Below are 21,295 nucleotides of genomic sequence, written 5' to 3'. Positions count from 1 at the left end.
ATCACCATCTGCAGTGATTTTGGAGCCCCCCAAAATAAAGTCTGACACAGTTTCCACTGTTTCCCCGTCTATTTGCCATGAAGTGATGGGACTGGATGCCATGATCTTAGTTTTCTGAATGTTGAGCTTTAAGCCAACTTTTTCACTCTCCTCTTTTACTTTCATCAAGAGGCTTTTTAGTTCCTTTTCACTTTCTGCCATAAGGGTCGTGTCCTCTGCATATCTGAGGTTATTGATATTTCTCCCAGCAATCTTGATTCCAGCTTGTGCTTCCTCTAGCCCAGCGTTTCTCATGATGTACTCTGCATAGAAGTTAAATAAGCAGGGTGACAATATACAGCCTTGACGTACTCCTTTTCCTATTTGGAACCAGTCTGTTGTTCCATGTCCAGTTCTAACTGTTGCTTCCTGACCTGCATATAGGTTTCTCAAAAGGCAGGTCAGGTGGTCTGGTATTCCCATCTCTCTCAGAATTTTCCACAGTTTATTGTGATCCACACAGTCAAAGGCTTTGCCATAGTCAATAAAGCAGAAATAGATGTTTCTCTGGAACTCTCTTGGTTTTTCAATGATCCAGTGGATGTTGGCAATTTGATCTCTGGTTCCTCTGCCTTTTCTAATACCAGCTTGAACGTCTGGAAGTTCACGCTTCATGTATTGCTGAAGCCTGGCTTGGAGAATTTTAAGCATTACTTTACTAGCGTGTGAGATGAGTGCAATTGTGCAGTAGTTTGAGCATTCTTTGGCATCACCTTTCTTTGGGATTGGAATGAAAACTGACCTTTTCCAGTCCTGTGGCCACTGCTGTTTTCCATATTTGCTGGCATATTGAGTGTAGCACTTTCACAGCATCATCTTTCAGGATTTGAAATAGCTCAACTGGAATGCCATCACCTCCACTAGCTTTGTTCATAGTGGAGGCCCACTTGACTTCACATTCCAGGATGTCTGGCTCTAGGTGAGTGATCACACCATCGTGATTATCCGGGTCGTGAAGCTCTTTTTTGTACAGTTCTCCTGTGTATTCTTGCCATGTCTTCTTAATATCGTCTGCTTCTGTTAGGTCCATACCATTTCTGTCCTTTATCAAGCCCATCTTTGCATGAAATGTTCCTTGGTCTCTCTAATTTTCTTGAAGAGATCTCTAGTCTTTCCCATTCTGTTGTTTTCCTCTATTTCTTTGCATTGATCACTGAGGAAAGCTTTCTTATTTCTCCTTGCTATTCTTTGGAACTCTGCATTCAGATGCTTTTATCCTTCCTTTTCTCCTTTGCTTTTTGCTTCTCTTCTTTTCACAGCTATTTGTAAGGCCTCCATTCTATGAAGACCTACAAGACCTTTTAGAACTAACACCCCAAAAAGATATCCTTTTCATTATAGGGGACTGGAATGCAAAAGTAGGAAGTCAAGAAACACCTGGAATAACAGGCAAATTTGGCTTTGGAGTACAGAATGAAGCAGGGCAAAGGCTAACAGAGTTTTTGCCAAGAGAACACACTGGTCATTGCAAACACTCTTTTCCAACAACACAAGAGAAGACTGTACACATGGACATCACCAGGTGGTCAACACTGAAAGCAGGTTGATTATATTCTCTGCAGCCAAAGATGGAGAAGCTCTATACAGTCAGCAAAAACAAGACCGGGAGCTGACTGCGGCTCAGATCATGAACTCCTTATTGCCAAATTCAGACTTAAATTGAAGAATGTGGGGAAAACCACTAGACGATTCAGGTATGACCTAAATCAAATCCCTTATGATTATACGGTGGAAGTGAGAAATAGATTTAAGGGACTGGATCACTATGGACGGAGGTTCGTGACATTGTACAGGAGACAGGGATCAAGACCATCCCCATGGGAAAGAAATGCAAAAAAAGCAAAATGGCTGTCTGAGGAGGCCTTGCATAATGTATACATATATGCAATACTGTCTTTCTTTCTTGCAAAATGAGGATAATTTTCACCATACTGTTCTTATTCAGACTATTTTAGGTAATAAGATGAGCTCCACAGTTAGTTCTTGCATCTCTTTGGTCCATACCAGTTGAAATGATTCCACAGTCTTTCTATGAAGTCATTGTTTAGAATTCAGATTTTCAGCCCAGAAGACTTTATCACAGTAGCTGCACTATTCTGTTTGTACTGACTACTAAAATGCTTACTCTTAATTTTATATTTGGACTTACTCTGACCAAAGATATTAGGTGGCAATCTCCTTTATAAGCTAAGACATTTTAGCAGTAAACCCACAATTATTTCTTAATTATCTTCTTTGAACAAGATGCTGTGCTTGACTCTGTAAATAATATAAAGATGGAATTTCTCCCTGCATTCAGAAGCTCACATCATGGAGAGAGACAGATATATTCATGTGATCCAAATATCAATAACTACCATATATGCTGGGCATGTATCAATACTAACTTTATACCTATAGGAGATGGTATATTGTGAGTTGTGAAACAGAGATACACAATTGTTTAGATACTATGGGAAGATAGAAACAAGTCTGAATTAGGGATAGCCAGTAAAGGTTTGTTCAGGGCATGGTATTTGAAATTGACCATGAAGGATTGGTTGGACTTTGACAGGTGAGAACTGAGTGGGAAATGGACATTCTTAGTACCCAGGACTGTATGTGCATGTAGTCATAGGTAAATGGAGACTCAAAACATAAATTTATTTTTGCTAAGTTTATTGTGTTCCCATATTATACAATACTTGATGCAATAAATCATAAGAGAATGCCACTATGATATAATTATCTTAAGGATACTCAGACCATTCAGCCTCTTGAATCACAGAAATGGTGATAAGAGAGAGCTGATTGGGATGAATTTAGCTTATAGGTGCTGAGCTTAGAAGGCTGTAAGATAGAAAATGGGTGGTGATGTGAATGAATACGTCTATGGGTCTCATGAGGCTATAATTCAAGGTGTTGTTGAGGCTGAATCCCTTTTTGGACACTCTCAGGAAGAATCATCTCCTTGCTCACTAAGGTTGTTGATAGAATTTATCCTCATGGTTTTAGGATGGATCTCTCCATTTCCTTGGCTGTTAGCTAAGAGCTGTCCCCAGCTGCTGGAGGCCATTCACATGCCTTAGCTCATGACCTCCTTTCTCCATCTTCAAAACCGACAATTTTCCTGCTTTCCTCTTCCACTTTTAAGGACTCATGTGATTCCATTGGGTCTACCCGGATAATGCAGTATAATCTCCCCATCTCAAGTCCTTAACCTTAAATGTATTTGTAAAGTCCCTTTTGCCATGGAAAGTGACAATAAGTAGAATGTTAACATCTTTGAGGGACTATTATCAGGCCTCCCACACAGCACCTTCACCTCCTTTGATACCTTCTTGAAGTATAGCCGGTGGCTGAACAGAGGCCACGTATGCTCCTGTGGGTGTGTGGTTGGTGTCAGTAGCATGGGACCCAGCAGCGCAGCTGGAGACTGAGTCTTCTGCAAGAGATGATGGGTTTCAGTTCTAACCCATTTGTGAACTGAGAGTCCAGTGAAACTTTTGAGGTTGGAAATACAAGTTTCCAACCTGTCTTCTCAATACTCTCCAGGTGTCAGTACAGGAAACATGGAATTCAGACTAAGCCCTTGTCCAAAGGATTCACAGGTTAAATGTGTCAGGCTGAGGGAGAAGCAGTATGATGATGCAGTATGACAGAAACTAAAAGAATGGACAGAAATTAAAGGGTCATGGACAGAAATTAAAAGAATACTGATTAGCAGAATGTTGTGTGTGTGCTCAGCCATGTCCAATGCTTTGCAACCCTATGGACTATAGCCTGCCAGACTCCTTTGTCTATGGGATTTCCCAGGCAAGAATACTGGAGTGGATTTCCACTTCCTTCTCCAGGGGACATTCCAGACCCAGGGACTGAAACCGCATCTCCTGTCTCCTGCATTGGCAGGCAGATTCTTTACCACTGAGCCCCTGGGAAGCCCTTTAATAGAATGTTAGAGCTGTTTAAAGGACACGAGGGACTTTTCTGGTGGTCCATTGGTTGACTCTGTGCTTCCAATGCTGGGAGCACAGGTTTGGGGGGAAAAATAAAAGGACCTGAGATATCATTTAGCCCTGTTCTGGGCCTTCTAGGTTTACAAAGTTTCTTGGGAATAGACCTCCCTACCCTTACAACTTGTTCACTGCTTTATCTCCACTATCTAATACAATATTCACCACTCAGTAGGTGCTCAGTAAGTACTTGTTGACTAGCGTGGAAACTCAGGTCAGAGAAGTGAACCGATATGATCAAGGTCACAGAGCTGGTTTATGCCAGAGCAACTAGTTTGACTCTTCATTTGCTCTATCAGGTGGGGCAGTGGTATAAAGAATCTTCTTGCAGTGCAGGAAGCACAAGAGAGGGAGATTCGATCCCTGGGTTGGGAAGATTCCCAGGAGAAGGAAATGGCAACCCACTCTAGTATTTTTGCCTGGAAAATTCTATGGACAGAGAAGCCTGGTGGGGCTCCAGTGTCGAACACAACTGAGTGTGTGTAAGCACCTGTCCATCCTTCCTAGAAAATGAACTACTCCAACAAATAAAGCCTCCTGTATGCTTTCTCTCTACCTTGCACATAGCATTCTTCTTCCTCTATGAAACAGTACCAACCAAATCTATCCATTTAATGTCTGAAATGTGATTTGATAGATTTGACCTCTGTTTCTAGTTCCTCCATTCACTTCCTTTGTAACTGAGGCAAATGACTTAAATGAATTTCTTCTTTGGTCTTGAGAGGGGCTAAAGGTTCTTTCAGTTCTCATAGCCTGTGATTCTAAATTTCATGAAAGGTACTAACATGCTCACCTGTGGACCATATGTCTGAATATCTTTTTATCATTGTCCTTGAAGTACGGTCATTGTATCACCTCTAACAGAATCACCTGGGGTCCTTTATAGTGATTTTGTAACTGTTAGGAAGAATAAATAGATGTATACTTGTTGATTTGGAGGTATTTCCATTAAGCTATGTTTCCCAGCCGGAGAAGGCGATGGCAACCCACTCCAGTACTCTTGCCTGGAAAATCCCATAGATGGAGGAGCCTGGTAGGCTGCAGTCCATGGGGTCGCTAAGAGTCAGACACGACTGAGTGACTTCACTTTCACTTTCCACCTTCATGCATTGGAGAAGGAACTGGCAACCCACTCCAGTGTTCTTGCCTGGAGAATCCCAGGGATGGGGGAGCCTGGTGGGAGGCCGTCTCTGGGGTCGCACAGAGTCGGACACGACTGAAGCGACTTAGCAGCAGTAGCAGCAGCATGCTTCCCAGCACTTTTCACCTTTATAGTACACATAAAAAGAGACAAATATTTATGTGGTGTACTGGGGTAAGAAACCATAGATTGTCTCTTTGTCAATGCCCATCTCACTGAAAAACTACTGTTGAGTGAGAAAAACAATTTGCAAAAAAAAAAAAAAAGGATCCTTTTTTTCAAGACAATACCAAAATTCTGTATGACTATGTATAAGCATACCTGCATGAATATGTATTATGTTTGCATATGATTATGTGAGTTACATTGTGTGCTTGTAGATACACAGTATTATAAGAATAGAGAGGAAGGAAAACAAAAAAGAAAAAAAATTTAAAAAGGTTAAAAACATTAGTGAGTATGCTATGAACCCATTTATGTGTTTATGTAAAAGAATATCGTCATATGTAAAGGCATTTAAAAATAGAATAAATATGTAAGAGTGGGATGAATGGAAAAAGTAGCATCGATATATATACACTACCATGTGTAAAATAGACAGCTGGTGAGAAGTTGCTATATAACACAGGGAGGCCCAGTCTGGTGCTTTGTGATGCCTGAGAGGGGTAGGATAGGCGGAAGGGAGGGAAGGTCAAGAGCGAGGTGCTGTGCTTAGTCGCTCAGTCGTGTCCGACTCTTTGCGACCCGATGGACTGCAGCCCACCAGGCTCCTCTGTCCATGGGGATTTCCAGGCAAGAATACTGGCGTGGATTACCATGCTCTCCTCCAAGGACTCTTCCCAACCCAGGAATGGAACCCAGATCTCCCGCATTGTAGGCAGATTCTTTACAGTCTGAGCCACCAGGGAAGCCCAAGAGGGAGGTGATATATGTATAACTACGCCTCGTTTGCATTGTAAGGCAGAAAGCAACACAACATTGTAGAGCAATTTTCCCTACAGTTAAATCTTTAAAAATGCTGATCCATGGCCCCTATTGTAAAGCCGATCTCAGGCATAGGTGATACAGAGAGGTGGGAGTCTGTATCATTAACAAATATTCCAAGTGATTCTGTATCAATGAAATCTGTAAAATTTTGCATTAAGTGCTAATATCATCAGGTGTAAACACAGCATAGTTGGAAATTTCCATCCAGAAATGCAGACTCAGCTGATCTCCTTTGTCTTGGAACATAGTAGATGCATCATAAACAGCTGCTGATTATTTGAGTCATTTGAAGGACAGGTGAAGGGAGTGAGGGCCAACGTGGTGAGAGAAGTCAATCCACGCTCAGGCATGATGAGGAAAAGTATTTAAGAAAGATGGACTGGGCCCCCTTAGCATTTTCACACATTCAACAGTATTTGTTAGGCACCAACCTAGATAGCATATTTAAAAGCAGAAACATTACTTTGCCAACAAGGTCCGTCTAGTCAAGGCTACGGTTTTTCCAGTGGTCATGGTGAGAGTTGGACTGTGAAGAAAGTTGAGCGCCAAAGAATTGATGCTTTTGAACTGTGGTGTTGGAGAAGACTCTTGAGAGTCCCTTGGACTGCAAGGAGATCCAACCAGTCCATTCTGAAGGAGATCAGCCCTGGGATTTCTTTGGAAGGAATGATGCTAAAGCTGAAACTCCAGTACTTTGGCCACCTCATGTGAAGAGTTGACTCACTGGAAAAGACTCTGATGCTGGGAGGGATTGGGGGCAGGAGGAGAAGGGGACGACCGAGGATGAGATGGCTGGATGGCATCACTGACTCGATGGACATGAGTCTGAGTGAACTCCGGGAGTTGGTGATGGACAGGGAGGCCTGGTGTGCTGCGATTCATGGGGTCACAAAGAGTCGGACACGACTGAGTGACTGAACTGAACTGTTCTCTATCTTATTTTAAATAAGTCTTAAATAACCCTTTACAAACTCAGAGAGGTGAAGTGTGTAGCACAAGTAGTATTAAAATTGGGATTTGAACTCCACATGTTTTGAGCACTGAGCTGTAGACTCCTGGGAGCTGCTGAGGATGAGTCCAAGTACAATAGATTGCATGCTGTCTCCCATGCCCACAGTCTTGCAGTTCTGCCATGATCATTCTGGTCTGTTGTCACTTACCAGTTGACAGTCCTAGTCTGCTGTCGAGAAGCTTGTCATATATCCCAACCTGCTGCTGCTGCTGCTGCTAAGTCGCTTCAGTTGTGTCCGACTCTGTGCGACCCCAGAGACGGCAGCCCACCAGGCACCCCCATCCCTCGGATTCTCCAGGCAAGAACACTGGAGTATCCCAACCTGGATCCCAACAAAGAGATTACAGCAAATGTGTTTTTTGTTTATTGTCACTAGCTAGTATTTTCACAGTGGGGAGAAGCCATTTCCTACGTGACTTTGAATAGTGCAGGAAGACCAAGAAAACCAACTCTAATTCCTTCCAAGTGAAATAATTTTGGCTTTTTCCAGCTTGGTCTGCTAAGTGTTTTGCTGTTAGAGCAAAAGGAAGGTGAGAAGGGAATAACGCAGAGATGCCCTTTCGTTAAGTTCAGGGGTGAGACAACACATGATACAAATAAATTTCATATCATACTCATTTTTTGTAATCTCTGGTGTTGGGTGTGTGCGTACGTGCTAAGTCGCTTCGGACCCCGTGGACTCTAGCCCACAAGGCTCCTCTGTCCATGGGATTCTTCAGGTAAGAATACTGGAGTGAGTTGCCATGCCCTTCTCCACTGGTGTTGGGTAGTGACTAGGAAATCAGAGGTGTATATTTTGCCCCCAAAGGTCTGAATGAAAACAAAGACAGCATGTTTGTCATCTAGTAGATGAACTTGAAGGCCTTGATCTCTGGACCTGTGCCACCCAGCGATCATTTCCGGAGACGTAGCCATTTTGCAGATTCTGGAGGATGGTAGAAAGGGCCAGACCCTGGTATTGACTCGTCCCCAAACCTCCGCCGAGCCAGTCCAGATCGGTGGCATCGAGGCTGGTCTCCGTGACTTGGCAGCAACCCAGGGGCGGAGAAACCTGAAGGCTGGGATTCCCAGGTGGGGTCAAGGGTGTGTGAAATTCATCAGCGAGGACTGGGCGTCACGGGGAGTTGTCTTTGGAGACAGGTTCCCCGCTCCTCTGCGCCCATGAAGTAGCCACTCCTTCCCGAGGTGTGTAGCCTGCGTCCCGAGCTGCCTTTCTAGCCTGGAGACATGAGCTCAGTGTATCTTTTTTTTACCCGCTACGTGCGACCTCTCCCCTAAGTTACGCTAGGCCTCAGGGGCCGATTTTAAACCAGTAATACAACCGTGTCCAGAGAGACGCCCCGCTCATTCAAACGCCGAGCCTCGGCAGGGCGCTTAGCCCTGAGCACCTCGGCTCGCGCCCCGCCCCCCAGCCCCTCGTTGCCACTAGGTCGCCGCGAAAGCCCGGATCGCGGGACACGGCCGGGAGGACCGGGGCCGCGAAGGCGGCGCGGCGCCGGCGGCCCGCCGCACCGGGCATGCTCAGTGGCGCGGCCTGCCGGGCGGCCTCGCGAACCGCCCCCGGATCTGCGCGGCGGCGGCGGCGACGTGAGCGCGCAGGGGGCGGCGGCCTCGCCCCATCTCTCTCTCGCCGCCTGGGTCGGGTGGGTGACGCCGAGCGCGAGATGTCGGACTTCGACAGTAACCCGTTTGCCGACCCGGACCTCAACAACCCTTTCAAGGTGAGCGTCGTCCCCAGCATCTCCCGCCGCCGTGACGCGTCGTTGTTTGTGTAAACCGACAAGTTTCCTTCGCGCCCGCGGCGCCCGCTACTCAGCCCGGGAGCCCGAGGCGCGGGGCCGCTGCGGCCCCCGTGTCACTCGTGTGGGGGTCACAGTGGGACCTCCTGAGCTCTCCATGCGGCCGGACTGCCCCCGGTCCCCGACCGGAGAGGGTCGTGCCCTGGCCCGGGAGTGGGGGCTCCCGAGGCTGCGGGGTTCCCGGCCCGCCTCCCGGGAGCCGGGCGGGCGGGCGCCCGGAGCAGGTGGACTTGTCACCTGCCAGGCCGGTGGGCTTGTCACCTGCCAGGCCGGCGCGGCCGGGCCGGGCCGAGGGCCAGCACGCCGCAGCAGAAGGGGGCTCGCCCTCGGGAGGGGTTGTCATGGGGACCCGAGGCGGCGGCCGCGGGGAGCTGCGTGGGGGTGATGGCAGTGCTGTGGAGGAGAGGTGAGGGCACCGAGTACAATGTAATTTTTAAAAAGGGTTTTGTTTTTATTTTCTAAACTTGTGTTGCGCACGGATACCACACGCGGCGCTGCCATTCCTCCTCCCCACCGTTTGCCTGAGGTTCGAGGTACTGATATCAAAGCCTAAGTTACAGATAAATAAACACACCTGGAAAACAGTAGTGCACGTGGACGATCGTCTTCCTTTCTAAGCGCTCTTAGTAAGGTAAACGGGATATTTTCCAAGCTCCTGGGGCGTCAGCTGTTTTCTGGGCTCTGTGAGGATAGCATTTCCACCGTGAGCTTCTTTCCTTCTTGGAGTCTGCCTTGTAGATTCCAGCTTCCCAAGGGCTTGGCTTAGGGTAAAGGAAGGTGGCTAAGACGTTCATTATCTGCGCCTGAATTAATGCAGCGTCAAAGGAACTATCTTTCTAAAAAGTACCACTCCAGGTTTCTTAGTGATCGCATTTGTTTAGCACGTGTAATTTGTTTCTGACTATTTCTTGAAGTTGGTTCTTTAATTTTCCTGCATATGTATCAATACAGCAGTAACAATTTGTCGTCATACAAGGATCACTTTTCTGGCTTGTTGAGTTGACATCTTTTCTTTTTACTCCTGGTTTTATTAAGAATTCTAGAAAAGGAGAAACACTCCTTCCCTGATGATCGCCTGATAATTTCATGGAGGATTATCTTAAGTAAATGATTCTGGTTGTCATCGACAGTTTGGCTTACTCTGTAGAAATGTAGAATGGACTTAGTCAGCTATTCTTTGCCTCTAATATCACCTAAGAAAATTCTATACACCTAGCCTGAAACTTTCAGGTTTTAGAGATAATATGGTTGTACTTTGAGGAGAATTTTTTTTTTTCCCCCTAGAAATTAGTATTTAGTATTCCATCATTCCATGTTGTGGAAAATGAGATTATTGTTTAATCATAGGCATTCTGAAGTGACATCTCATAACTTGCCAAATGGGTATTTTAGAATATTTTGAGGTATAACACAGAGAACCTGTCAGCTCTTCCTTATTCTGACAGTTCATTGATGCTGTTTATTTAGCATCTGACCGTTTTGCTATTTTCTATTATTCTGTTCCGTTTCCTGGCTTTTATTAGGTAGCTGATTCTCTTGTTAGGGCAAGACAATGTGGCCTTTTTAGCCCAGACTGCTTTTTTTTAATTACTAATTTTCACGGGACTATAGTTGCTTTACAGTGTTAGTTTCTGCTGTACAGCAAAGTAAATCAGCTATATGCATACATATATTCTTTTTTGTATTTCCTTCCTATTTAGGTCACCACAGGGCAGTGAGTATAGACTACTTTTTTGTCACATTAATGTTTCCATGACACTTTCCTCTTCTGCAGTACTTAAGGTTGCTGTAGCAATTCTAAACCCAAAAGTAGCTTTAAGTACTCATTCGTTGTGGCATAAAATTATAAACCATTCTTGTTCTTCATAAGTGGATGCATTCAGAGGACAATGATTATTTAGGTTCATAAAATTCTTCAAAGGATAGATCAATTCAGGCCTAAAGGGGACTTGGTAGGACACCTTTATCTATTTTTGTTGACTGTTTTGTCATGGTGTACCTGACCTTTTATCTTTCCATTTAAGCTGCCCTTTCTCTTTTCAAAGTAAAAGTTTACGTTTATAGCATATTCTTTTTTTCTTGCTACTGTTGGTTTCCTTTCATGTAAATGCTGATTTTTGAAATAGCGTTTGCCTCAGCTGGTAAAAAATATGCCTGCAATTTGGGAAACCTGGGTTCGATCCCTGGGTTAGGAAGATCCCCTGGAGAAGGGAAAGGCTACCCACGCCAGTATTCTGGTCTGGAGAATTCCATGGGCTGTATAGTCCATGGGGTCACAGAGAGTCGGACACGACTGAGTGACTCTCACTACTTAAATATAAAACATTCCCAGATTCGTTTTTGTGTTACCTTATCATCAACTTTCCTTACAAACCTGTTCTTATTTTCAATATTTGAAATATTTTAGTATTCAAAAATAAAGTTAATATTTGAAAAATATATGTATTTCACATTTGTCAGCCATCCTAATTTCTTCTTGATTTAAAACTACTTGATTTCCACTGCTAAATTGCTAAGTTGCCCATTGTCTTACATCCATGTGTGGGTAGTGCGGAATTGGCATTCGAATTTAGATCACCTGACTCTTGCCCTGTTGCTGATGGCACTATATAATCTTGCTTGTTTACAGTTCTGACATCAGAATTGTTGTGTTGTGTTTGGTGCTGGAACTTGAGGGTCTCATGTTGTATTTAAAAATTTTGGCTAGAGAGTTAAAAACAAAAACACTGTGTTTGATTCTGGCTTTGTCTCCGACAGGCCAGCTGCAAAACCTTGGAAAGTTGCTTAGCCTCTATACTTTAGTTTACTGTTAGGTAGAATATAGTAATAGTACCTTCTTCATAGGATTGTTAATAGGATTAAGTGAACATACATTTAGTGAGTTATAACTACTCAAAGCAAGGTGGCTTTTATTAGATAATAATTAGTATTAATAGTAATTCAAGGGACTGTATTTATAGTTAACCATTTTATTTTTGCTTATTAATTTTGTGAAATTCATATTCCCTTTGAGTCTCCTAGAATGCTGTTAGAAGCTGTTTGGTGGGTCATGACTGAGGAATCAAAGTCAAAAATATTTGCTTTACTTCGTTCTACTAGATCAGACGCAGGTTGTCTGAATTCTAGTGCTTTGTCACTACACATGCTTCCTCCCCAATAAAAAAATCTCTGTATTAAAATTGAGCAACTGTCCACTTTATTTTAACCTCAAAAATTAATTCTACTCTATTGAAATAATCTATTTAAAACGACCTACAATTCAGTGTTCTTATTTGTCTTTTTAGTTTCAGTAATACCAGTGGTATCCTAAGAGTTTATTTGAAGTTGGAAATCGAAAACCTTGTCTTAAAAAGAGGCCCATAATTCACGAATGTTACCCATTTTGTTGTCATTTAAAGTAAGTGGATAGCACTTTTATCCATTTAAAATGTTAAGACTGGATCGCACTAGAAAAGGACTTTAAGGAATTTTTCTGTGGTAGTCTAACTGGAAACTTTATCTTTCAGCGTTAATCAGAGACATATTGGTAGTAATTTATGGTTTATGGTATTTTATGTTCATGTCAACTGCATGAGTTCCCACTGTTTTCCTAAGGTCGGTATTTTTTAAAAAGCTTCCATTGAGCTGCTGATTATATTTCATCAAATAAAGATGCATCATTATTTTATTTACCTCTCTCAGTTATCTATGGAGAAAGCAATGGCAGCCCACTCCAGTACTCTTGCCTGGAAAATCCCATGGATGGAGGAGCCTGGTAGGCTGCAGTCCATGGGGTCACTAAAGAGCCGGACATGACTGAGCAACTTCACTTTCATGCATTGGAGAAGGAAATGGCAACCCACTCCAGTGTTCTTGCCTGGAGAATCCCAGGGACAGGGGAGCCTGGTGGGCTGCAGTCTGTGGGGTCACACAGGGTCAGACACGACTGAAGCAACTTAGCAGCAGCAGCAGTTATCTATTGCTGTGTAACAAATATTCAATACATGCAAAATCCTTGAATTTGGAGGCCAAGTGCATAACACTAGCTTATATAAGGGACTTGACATCTGTGGATTTTAGTATCCAAAGGGGCTCCTGAAACCAATCCCTGCTTCTATACTAAGGGATGATTGCCTGTAATCCCAAAATGTAGTGGCTTAAAACAACATTTATTTGTTCAGTATTTTGTTATTTGAGTTAGATTCAGCTGGGCAGTTTGTTTTTAAATGTTATTGTCTAGACTCACTCATGTGCCTTCAGTCATCCGGCAGCTTGGCTAGGGTTGGGTAGTATAAGATGTCTTTGTGGTTACCTGGGGCTATCAGTGGGCGCAGAATAGGTTCTCTTTCATGTGGCCTCTGCTAGGAGTAGTCTGGGTTCTTTTCATGGTAGCAGCAGTGTTTCAAGAGGAAAAGAGTGAAAGCCACAAGGCTTCTTGAGTCATTTCACTTCTGCTAGAATTCTGTTAGTCAAAACAAGCCACAAGACAGTCCAGATTAAAAAAAGGAGTTGGGAGGATGAGACTTCACTTCTTGATGAAAGGAACTGTGTCCCTCTTGATATAGACCTGGGAACTGAAAAGATAAACCCAGTGTAAAATAGTGAGACACGTACAGAATAACATCAGTAGAACTCCCACCATATGGAGGAGGAGTGGGAGGCACATTGCAGGCTCTGGTAAGATGTGTGTGCATGCTCAGTCATGTCTGACTCTTTGTGACCCCGTGGACTGTAGCCTACCAGGCTCCTCTGTCCATGGGATTTCCCAGGCAAGAGTACTGGCGTGGGTTGCCATTGCCTTCTCCAGGGGATCTTCCCTATCAGGGATCGGACCTGCATCCGATCTGTATTAGCAGGCAGATTCTTTACCACTGAGCCATCTTTGAAGCCCCCTGGTGTGAATAGCAAGTATGAAATTGAGCTAGGCTCATTAGTTGGGGTCCCCTGCTTTGGGGGCAATGCGTGTTCTTTGATTAGGGCCCATTTCTATTACCTTGGAAATATCTCCTAATCTTTTATCTTCTTCTGCTTTTGGCTTTACCCTTTAAGAAGCCCTTCTTTTCTGTGAATTATCCATTTGTGACTGAGTAGTATTTTTCAATCTGCTTCCTTCTCAATGACAATTAGGAGTCCAAAAAACTCTCTTCAATTTGAAATTGTTTCTTTTAGTCCAGGCTGGTACAACTCTCCTGACAATTTTGTTCATCTTGTTGTTCATTTGCTCAGTTGTGTCCAACTGTGTGACTGCAACCCCATGGACTGCAACATGCCAGGCCTCAGTGTCCTTCACCGTCTCCTGGAGCCTGGTCAAACTCATGTCCATTGAGTCGGTGATGTCATCCAACCATCTTATCCTCTGTCGTCCCCTTCTTCTCCTGCCTTCAATCTTTCCCAGCATCACGGTCTTTTCTAATGAGTTGGCCCTTTGCATCAGGTGGCCAAAAGTATTGGAACTTCAGCTTCTTCATCAGTCCTTCTGATGAATATTCAGGATTGATTTCCTTTAGAATGGACTGGTTTGATCTCCTTGTAGTTCAAGGGACTTTGAAGAGTATTCACTAGTACCACAGTTAAAAAGCATCCATTCTTCAGTGCTCAGCCTCCTTTGTGGTCCAACTCCCACATCCATACATGACTACTGAAAAAATCATAACTTTGACTATATGGACCTTTGTTGGCAAAGTAATGTCTCTGCTTTTTAATATGCTGTCTAGGTTGGTCATAGCTTTTCTTCAAGGAGCAAGCATCTTTTAATTTCATGGCTGCAGTCACTATCTGCAGTGATTTTGGAGCCCGCCCCCTCCGCCCCAATAAAGTCTGTCACTGTTTCCATTGTTTCCCCATCTATTTGCCATGAAGTGATGGGACCAGATGCCATGATCTTATTTTTTTGAATGTTGATTTTTAAGTCAGCTTTCTCACTCTCCTCTTTCACTTTCATCAAGAGGCTCTTTAGTTCCTCTTCAGTTTCTGCCATAAGGGTGGTGTCATCTGCATATCTGAGGTTATTGATATTTCTCCCAGCAATCTTGATTTCAGCTTGTACTTTCTCCAGCCCAGCATTTCTCATGATGTACTCTGTGTATAAATTAAATAAGCAGGGCGACAATATACAGCCTGACATACTCCTTTCCCAGTTTGGAACCAGTTCGTTGTTCCATATCCGATTTTAACTGTTGCTTCTTGACCTGTGTACAGATTTCTCAGGAGGCAGATAAGGTGGTCTGGTATTCCTATCTCTTTCAGAATTTTCCGCAGTTTGTTGTGGTCCACACAAAGTCTAAGTCGATGAAGCAGAATTACAAGTTTTTCTGGAATTCTCTTGCTTTCTTGACGATCCATTGGATGCTGGCAATTTGATCTCTGTTTCCTCTGCCTTTTCTAAATCCACCTTGAACATCTGGAAGTTCTTGGTTCATGTACTGTTGAAGTCTGGCTTGGAGAATTTTGAGCATTACTTTGCTAGTGTGTGAAATGAGTGCAATTGTGCGGAAGTTTGAACATTCTTTGACACTACCTTTCTTTGGGATTGGATTGACCTTTTTCAATCCTGTGGCTACTGTTGATTGTTCCAAATTTGCTGGCATATTGAGTGCAACACTTTCACAGCATTATCTTTGAGGATTTGAAATAGCTCAGTTGGAATTCTATCAGCTCCACTAGCTTTGTTGGTAGTAATGCTTCCTGAGAAGTGAAGTCGCTCAGTCGTGTCCGACTCTTTGCAACCCCATGGGCTGTAGACTACCAGGCTCCTCTGTCCATGGGATTTTCCAGGCGATAGTCCTGGAGTGGATTGCCGTTTCCTTCTCCAGGGGATCTTCCTAACCCAGGGATCGAACCAGGGTCTCCCACATTGTAGACAGATGCTTTACCATCTGAGCCACCAGGGAAGTGCTTCCTAAGACCCCCTTAAGTTCACACTCCAGGATGTCTGGCTCTAGCTGAGTGATCACACCATCGTGGTTATTTGGGTCGTGAAGATCTTTTTTATATAGTTCTTCTGTGTATTCTTGTCACCTCTTCTTAATATCTTCTGCTTTTGTTAGTTCCCTACTGTTTCTGTCCTTTATTGTGCACATATTTACATAAAATGTTCCCTTGGTATCTCTTATTTTCTTTAAGAGATCACTTGTCTTTCCCATTCTGTTGTTTTCCTTTATTTTTTTTTTTTCATTGTTGATTTAGGAAGTCTTTCTTATCGCTCCTTGCTATTCTTTGGAACTCTGCATTCAGATAGGTATATCTTTCCTTTTCTCCTTTGCCTCTAACTTCTCTTCTTTTCTCAACCATTTGTAAGTCCTCCTCAGACAACCAGTTTGCCTTTTTCATTGCTTTTTCTTGGGAATGGTTTTGATTACTGTCTGCTGTACAGCTTTACCAACCTCTGGCCATAGTTCTTCAGGCACTCTGTCTAACAGATCTAATCTCTTGTTCATCTTATGCAGATTCAAACTATCCTGTGAAACACATCCATAATTCTTTTTGAGAGAGTCTTCTTTATTTAGGGTAGAGTGTCAGGGTGCTATGGATCAATACTCTAAAGATATGTGGAAACCTTTTTTCTAGATTGAGTGTCTCCTACAGCCAGTGAAAGCTTTCAGGCTGCTAGGGTGGGTGGGGCATCTCTCACAATAACTAAGTGACGAAACTAGTGTTTTGTAATATTTTGGTCCTTGCTTTTAACAATAGTTGTAACAGAAAATGTGATTGTGAGAATTTTTAAATATAAACTGTTCTTTTGCTGATGTTACCTCCCACCAAAAGGTCTTTTGGAGTGTATTTAATGTTTTAGTAGTGTTAAATGAAGATCCAGGAAATTTACTGGGTATTTTCTTAATATGAATCACAGTGTTAAGTGGTTCTTGAAAAATATGTATTTGCCAGAGTCCAGCTCCAGCAGCCAGGGGTTCAACCTGAAGGGAGGAACCGTGTCAGTGAGTAACGAGACAGCCTCGCAGTTTTCTTGGACTGCCTATTTATTTCAACTTTAAGATTTTCTTGTATACTTTTACAAAAGCATTAGGTCAGAGGGGTTCCTTGGTGGCTCAGACGGTAAAGCGTCTGCCTGCAATGTGGGAGACCCGGGTTCGATTCCTGGGTCTGGAAGATACCCTGGAGAAGGAAATGGCAATCCGCTCCAGCACTCTTGCCTGGAAAATCCCATGGATGGAGGAACCTCTACAGTCCATGGGGTCGCAAAGAGTCGGACACGACTGAGCGACTTAACTTTGACATTTTCAGTTCCCCCTCACCCAGATTTATTATCTCCATAAATCATTGTTGCTTTTCAAACAGAGTTCCTGCTTCAGTGAATCTCTGGGAATCAGCTTTACCATCTACTATTTACTTCCTATGTGTACTATAGTTAACTTGTGATTATATTGTAACTCATGCTACATTCCTCAGTTTATTTCTTACCTTTCTAAATCCTGTTTGCCCCTAACATCCTGAGCTCACTCTCTCTTAAAAAGGATTCTAGCTATAGTATCTCTAAAATTCCTAACCTCTATAAGCTATACTAAAATATGCTAACATTACAACTTTCCTTAAATCTTCAAGTTCTAACTATTTTAATTATTTCTAAGCCTTAAATTGAGTAAACGCCTTTGCCATAAACATTTTCCTCACAAATAGGCTTCAGATAGCAATCCCTCCCGTGGCCTCAAGCTGCGGCCTACGTGCTCATCCTGGAACCCTCTTTTGTAAAAGTCCTTGAACAAATGTCAATGACTAAGTTTATGAATTATTTTCTCAGCACAGCTGCAGAAGGCTTTGTGCCTTCTCATGCTCCTCTCAAGAAAAATAAGCACCTTAATATTCCTTTTCAGTCAGCTCAGCTGAGGAAAGGAAAAAACAAGTCAGAATCACAAGGACTAACTCCTTGTGGAATCACAACTCCTTCATTCTGGGTCCATGCCTGAGGGACAAAGAGAAGGGGTTGGGGCCGTGCCTCCATTTTGTCAGTAATGCCTAATGCGGCTCCCCACATATATTGGATTAATGTAGTTAGTTACTGGTTCTTAAAAGTGAGCCTACAATGTTCTGTTTTTGTCCATCCAATGAGTATTGCTTTCAGTTTCAAGTACATATTTAAAGAGTGGTTTGAGCAAGATAGGTTGTGCCTAGGAGGAAGTCAGAATGATCGTGCGTCTGGAATCAAGTCCTCGGAAGGATAATGTAAGTTTATTCAATGGGGTTAGTCTACAGAAGGCTAAAGGGAAATTTGAGATATATAGACACTTGAAGGATTCTTAGTTGGTTGAGTGAATAAATTTGTTCTAGCTTCAGAAAAAAGGCCAAATGCCAGAGTTTATGTGAAAATAGATTTAGTCCTAACCTAAAGAATGCTCAAACTACCAAACAGTTGCACTCATCTCACACACTAGTAAAGTAATGCTCAAAATTATCCAAGCCAGACTTCAACAGTATGTGAACCGTGAACTTCTGATGTTCAAGCTGGATTTAGAAAAGGCAGAGGAACCAGAGATCAAATTGCCAACATCTGCTGGATCATGGAAAAAGCAAGAGAGTTCCAGAAAAACCTCTATTTCTGCTTTATTGACTATGGCAAAGCCTTTGACTGTGTGGATCACAATAAATTGTGGAAAATTCTGAGAGAGATGGGAATGCCAGACACCTGACCTGCCTCTTGAGAAATCTGTATGCAGGTCAGAAAGCAACAGTTAGAACTGGACATAGAACAACAGACTGGTTCCAAATAGGAAAAGGAGTACGTCAAGGCTGTATATTGTCACCCTGCTTATTTAACTTGTATGCAGAGTACATCATGAGAGACGCTGGACTGGAAGAAACACAAGCTGGAATCAAGATTGCCGGGAGAAATATCAATAACCTTTGATATGCAGATGACACCACCCTTATGGCAGAAAGTGAAGAGGAGCTAAAAAGCCTCTTGATGAAAGTGAAAGAGGAGAGTGAAAAAGTTGGCTTAAAGCTCAACATTCAGAAAACGAAGATCATGGCATCCGGTCCCATCGCTCCTTGGGAAATAGATGAGGAGACAATGGAAACAGTGTCAGACTTTATTTTTTTGGGCTCCAAAATCACTGCAGATGGTGATTGCAGCCATGAAATTAAAAGACGCTTACTCCTTGGAAGAAAAGTTATGACCAACCTAGATAGCATATTCAAAAGCAGAGACATTACTTTGGCGACTAAGGTCCATCTAGTCAAGGCTATGGTTTTTCCAGTAGTCATGTATGGATGTGAGAGTTGGACTGTGAAGAAGGTTGAGCGCCAAAGAATTGATGCTTTTGAACTGTGGTGTAGGAGAAGACTCTTGAGGGTCCCTTGGACTGCAAGGAGATCCAACCAGTCCATTCTGAAGGAGATCAGCCCTGGGATTTCTTTGGAGGGAATGATGCTAAAGCTGAAACTCCAGTACTTTGGCCACCTCACTTGAAGAGTTGACTCATTGGAAAAGACTCTGATGCTGGGAGGGATTGGGGGCCGGAGGAGAAGGGGACAACAGAGGATGAGATGGCTGGATGGCATCACTGACTCGATGGACGTGAGTCTGAGTGAACTCTGGGAGTTGGTGATGGACAGGGAGGCCTGGCGTGCTGCGATTCATGGGGTCGCAAAGAGTCAGACACAACTGAGCCACTGAACTGAACTGAAAGATGTAAAAAAAAAAATGTATTAGAATAGTCCGACAATGCTTTTTAGGTATGGAGTTCCTGAGCACTTGAAGGAATTCTTGCAGAATTTGAACGACTTATCACAGGTGGTAAGGCAGAGATTTTCGAGTTTCAAGTTTTTTTTTCCCCCCTCATTTTAAAAGTCTCTGTTACATTTTTATACACTTATGGGCCATTTGTGAATGCATAAATTCTTTCATGTTTTAATATATCGGATATCGGACTTGAGTCTGGTCATCTCAGAGAAGAGGGTTTATGTTCTAGGATGTTATTATGCTCTGTGTCCCAGCATCTACCGAGGGAGCAGCCTGAAGTGACTGCTTCCCCCGAGGCGGTCATCTCTTTTATTGCATGATGCTTGCCATGCTGGCTCTAGCTGACTGATCTTATCAAAAGCTCAGCAGAAGCAGGTTTTTGGGCTGATCAGGAACAGATAAGAGCTCTTGGTCCAAAGATTTTGCCCCAGCAAGAACAGTGATAGTTAACTGAGCTTTTTCTCTTAAGAACATGAACTGAGAGCACAGAGAAAAAGTTACAGCAATAAAGTAGTGGGGATAACTATGGAAAGACATGAGAAGAGAGCCAAATTACCTTAATCATGAAGCATCGGAGTAGGAATCATATGACCAGGGCTTCTGAGGTAATTTTCTAGAACCCCAGTCCTTATTAGAGCTGCTCTTGAACTACAAGAGATATTGCCATGTTTTGAAGAATTCCAGCCTTTGTGAAACATGGAATCTTTCTTTGTATGCAGAGTCCGTTTCTTTCAAGCAGAATTGCTTACAGGTAAATGCAAAGTAACATCTTCTAACCAAAATCATGATTGAATCAAGCCTGTATCTAGACTGAATACAGATATAAATGATAGAATATAGGTTGTCATGATACAGTTAAAGTTGTACTCAGTTTTTGGTGGTAATGAAAATTCAGACACTATGAGGTGTTTTTAAATCACAAGAAGGAAATTTCCCAATGTTTCATAGGTGTGGAACATAAAAGACAATGTGGAGGTTGGCTGGATTTGACTTTGTACCAAATCCCCTTTCCCGTGCAAGAAATGCCACAAGAAGTCCTCGTAAACAGGTGTGCAGAGAGCAATCCAGTAATCTTTCTGGTGTTTGGCTTTGGGTGCTTGTGTGAATTAGTAATGCCAGTTCATCAGCTGATGGATATTTGAGTTGTTTCTACCTTTTGAGTATTATGAATAATGCTGCTATAAACATCCATGTACAAGTTTTTGTTTGAACATTTGTATTAATTTTCTTGGGTGTATACCTGGGAGTAGAATCTCTGGGGCTTGTGGTAAATATATTGAATCCTTTGAGGAATAGCCAGACAGTTTTTCAAAGTGGCTGCACCATTGTGTATATATTCCTGCCTGCAGTGTATGAGGATTCCACTTTCCCTACGTCCTAATCAACGCTTGTTACCTGTTAATAATTCTAGCCATCCTAGTGAATGTGAAGAATCTCATTTTGGTTTTGGCTTGCATGTTGTCATATGATGTTGAATTTATTTTTATGTGCTTATCGGCCATTTGTATAGTATCTTTGGAGAAATGTCTGTTCATATCCTTTGCCTATTTCAAAATTTGGTTGTCTTTCATTGAATTGTAAGGGACTTTTAAAAAATATATTCTGGATTTAAGTTCTTTATGCAGATAAATGATTTACAAGTGTTTTCTC

The 21,295-nt window shown here is 42.8% G+C and overlaps 1 protein-coding gene across 4 annotated transcripts in view; it reads left to right on the top strand.

Moving 5' to 3' along the window:
• The window catches only part of SCAMP1 (secretory carrier membrane protein 1), a 154,591-nt gene continuing 142,023 nt past the window's right edge, over positions 8,728 to 21,295 (top strand). For 2 of the 4 annotated variants that reach the window (XM_005685067.3, XM_013966720.2), the window contains exon 1: positions 8,729 to 8,892. In XM_005685067.3, coding sequence (XP_005685124.1) covers positions 8,836 to 8,892 — 57 coding nt within the window. In that variant the 5' untranslated portion in view covers positions 8,729 to 8,835. Of the gene's footprint in view, positions 8,893 to 21,295 lie in introns of all 4 variants that reach the window. The other 2 variants (XM_018053678.1, XM_005685069.3) reach the window with 2 other exon arrangements.

The sequence above is a fragment of the Capra hircus genome, chromosome 10 (assembly GCF_001704415.2).
Source record: "Capra hircus breed San Clemente chromosome 10, ASM170441v1, whole genome shotgun sequence".
Classification (NCBI taxonomy): domain Eukaryota; kingdom Metazoa; phylum Chordata; class Mammalia; order Artiodactyla; family Bovidae; genus Capra; species Capra hircus.
This window is presented reverse-complemented; position numbering and strand designations above follow the sequence as displayed.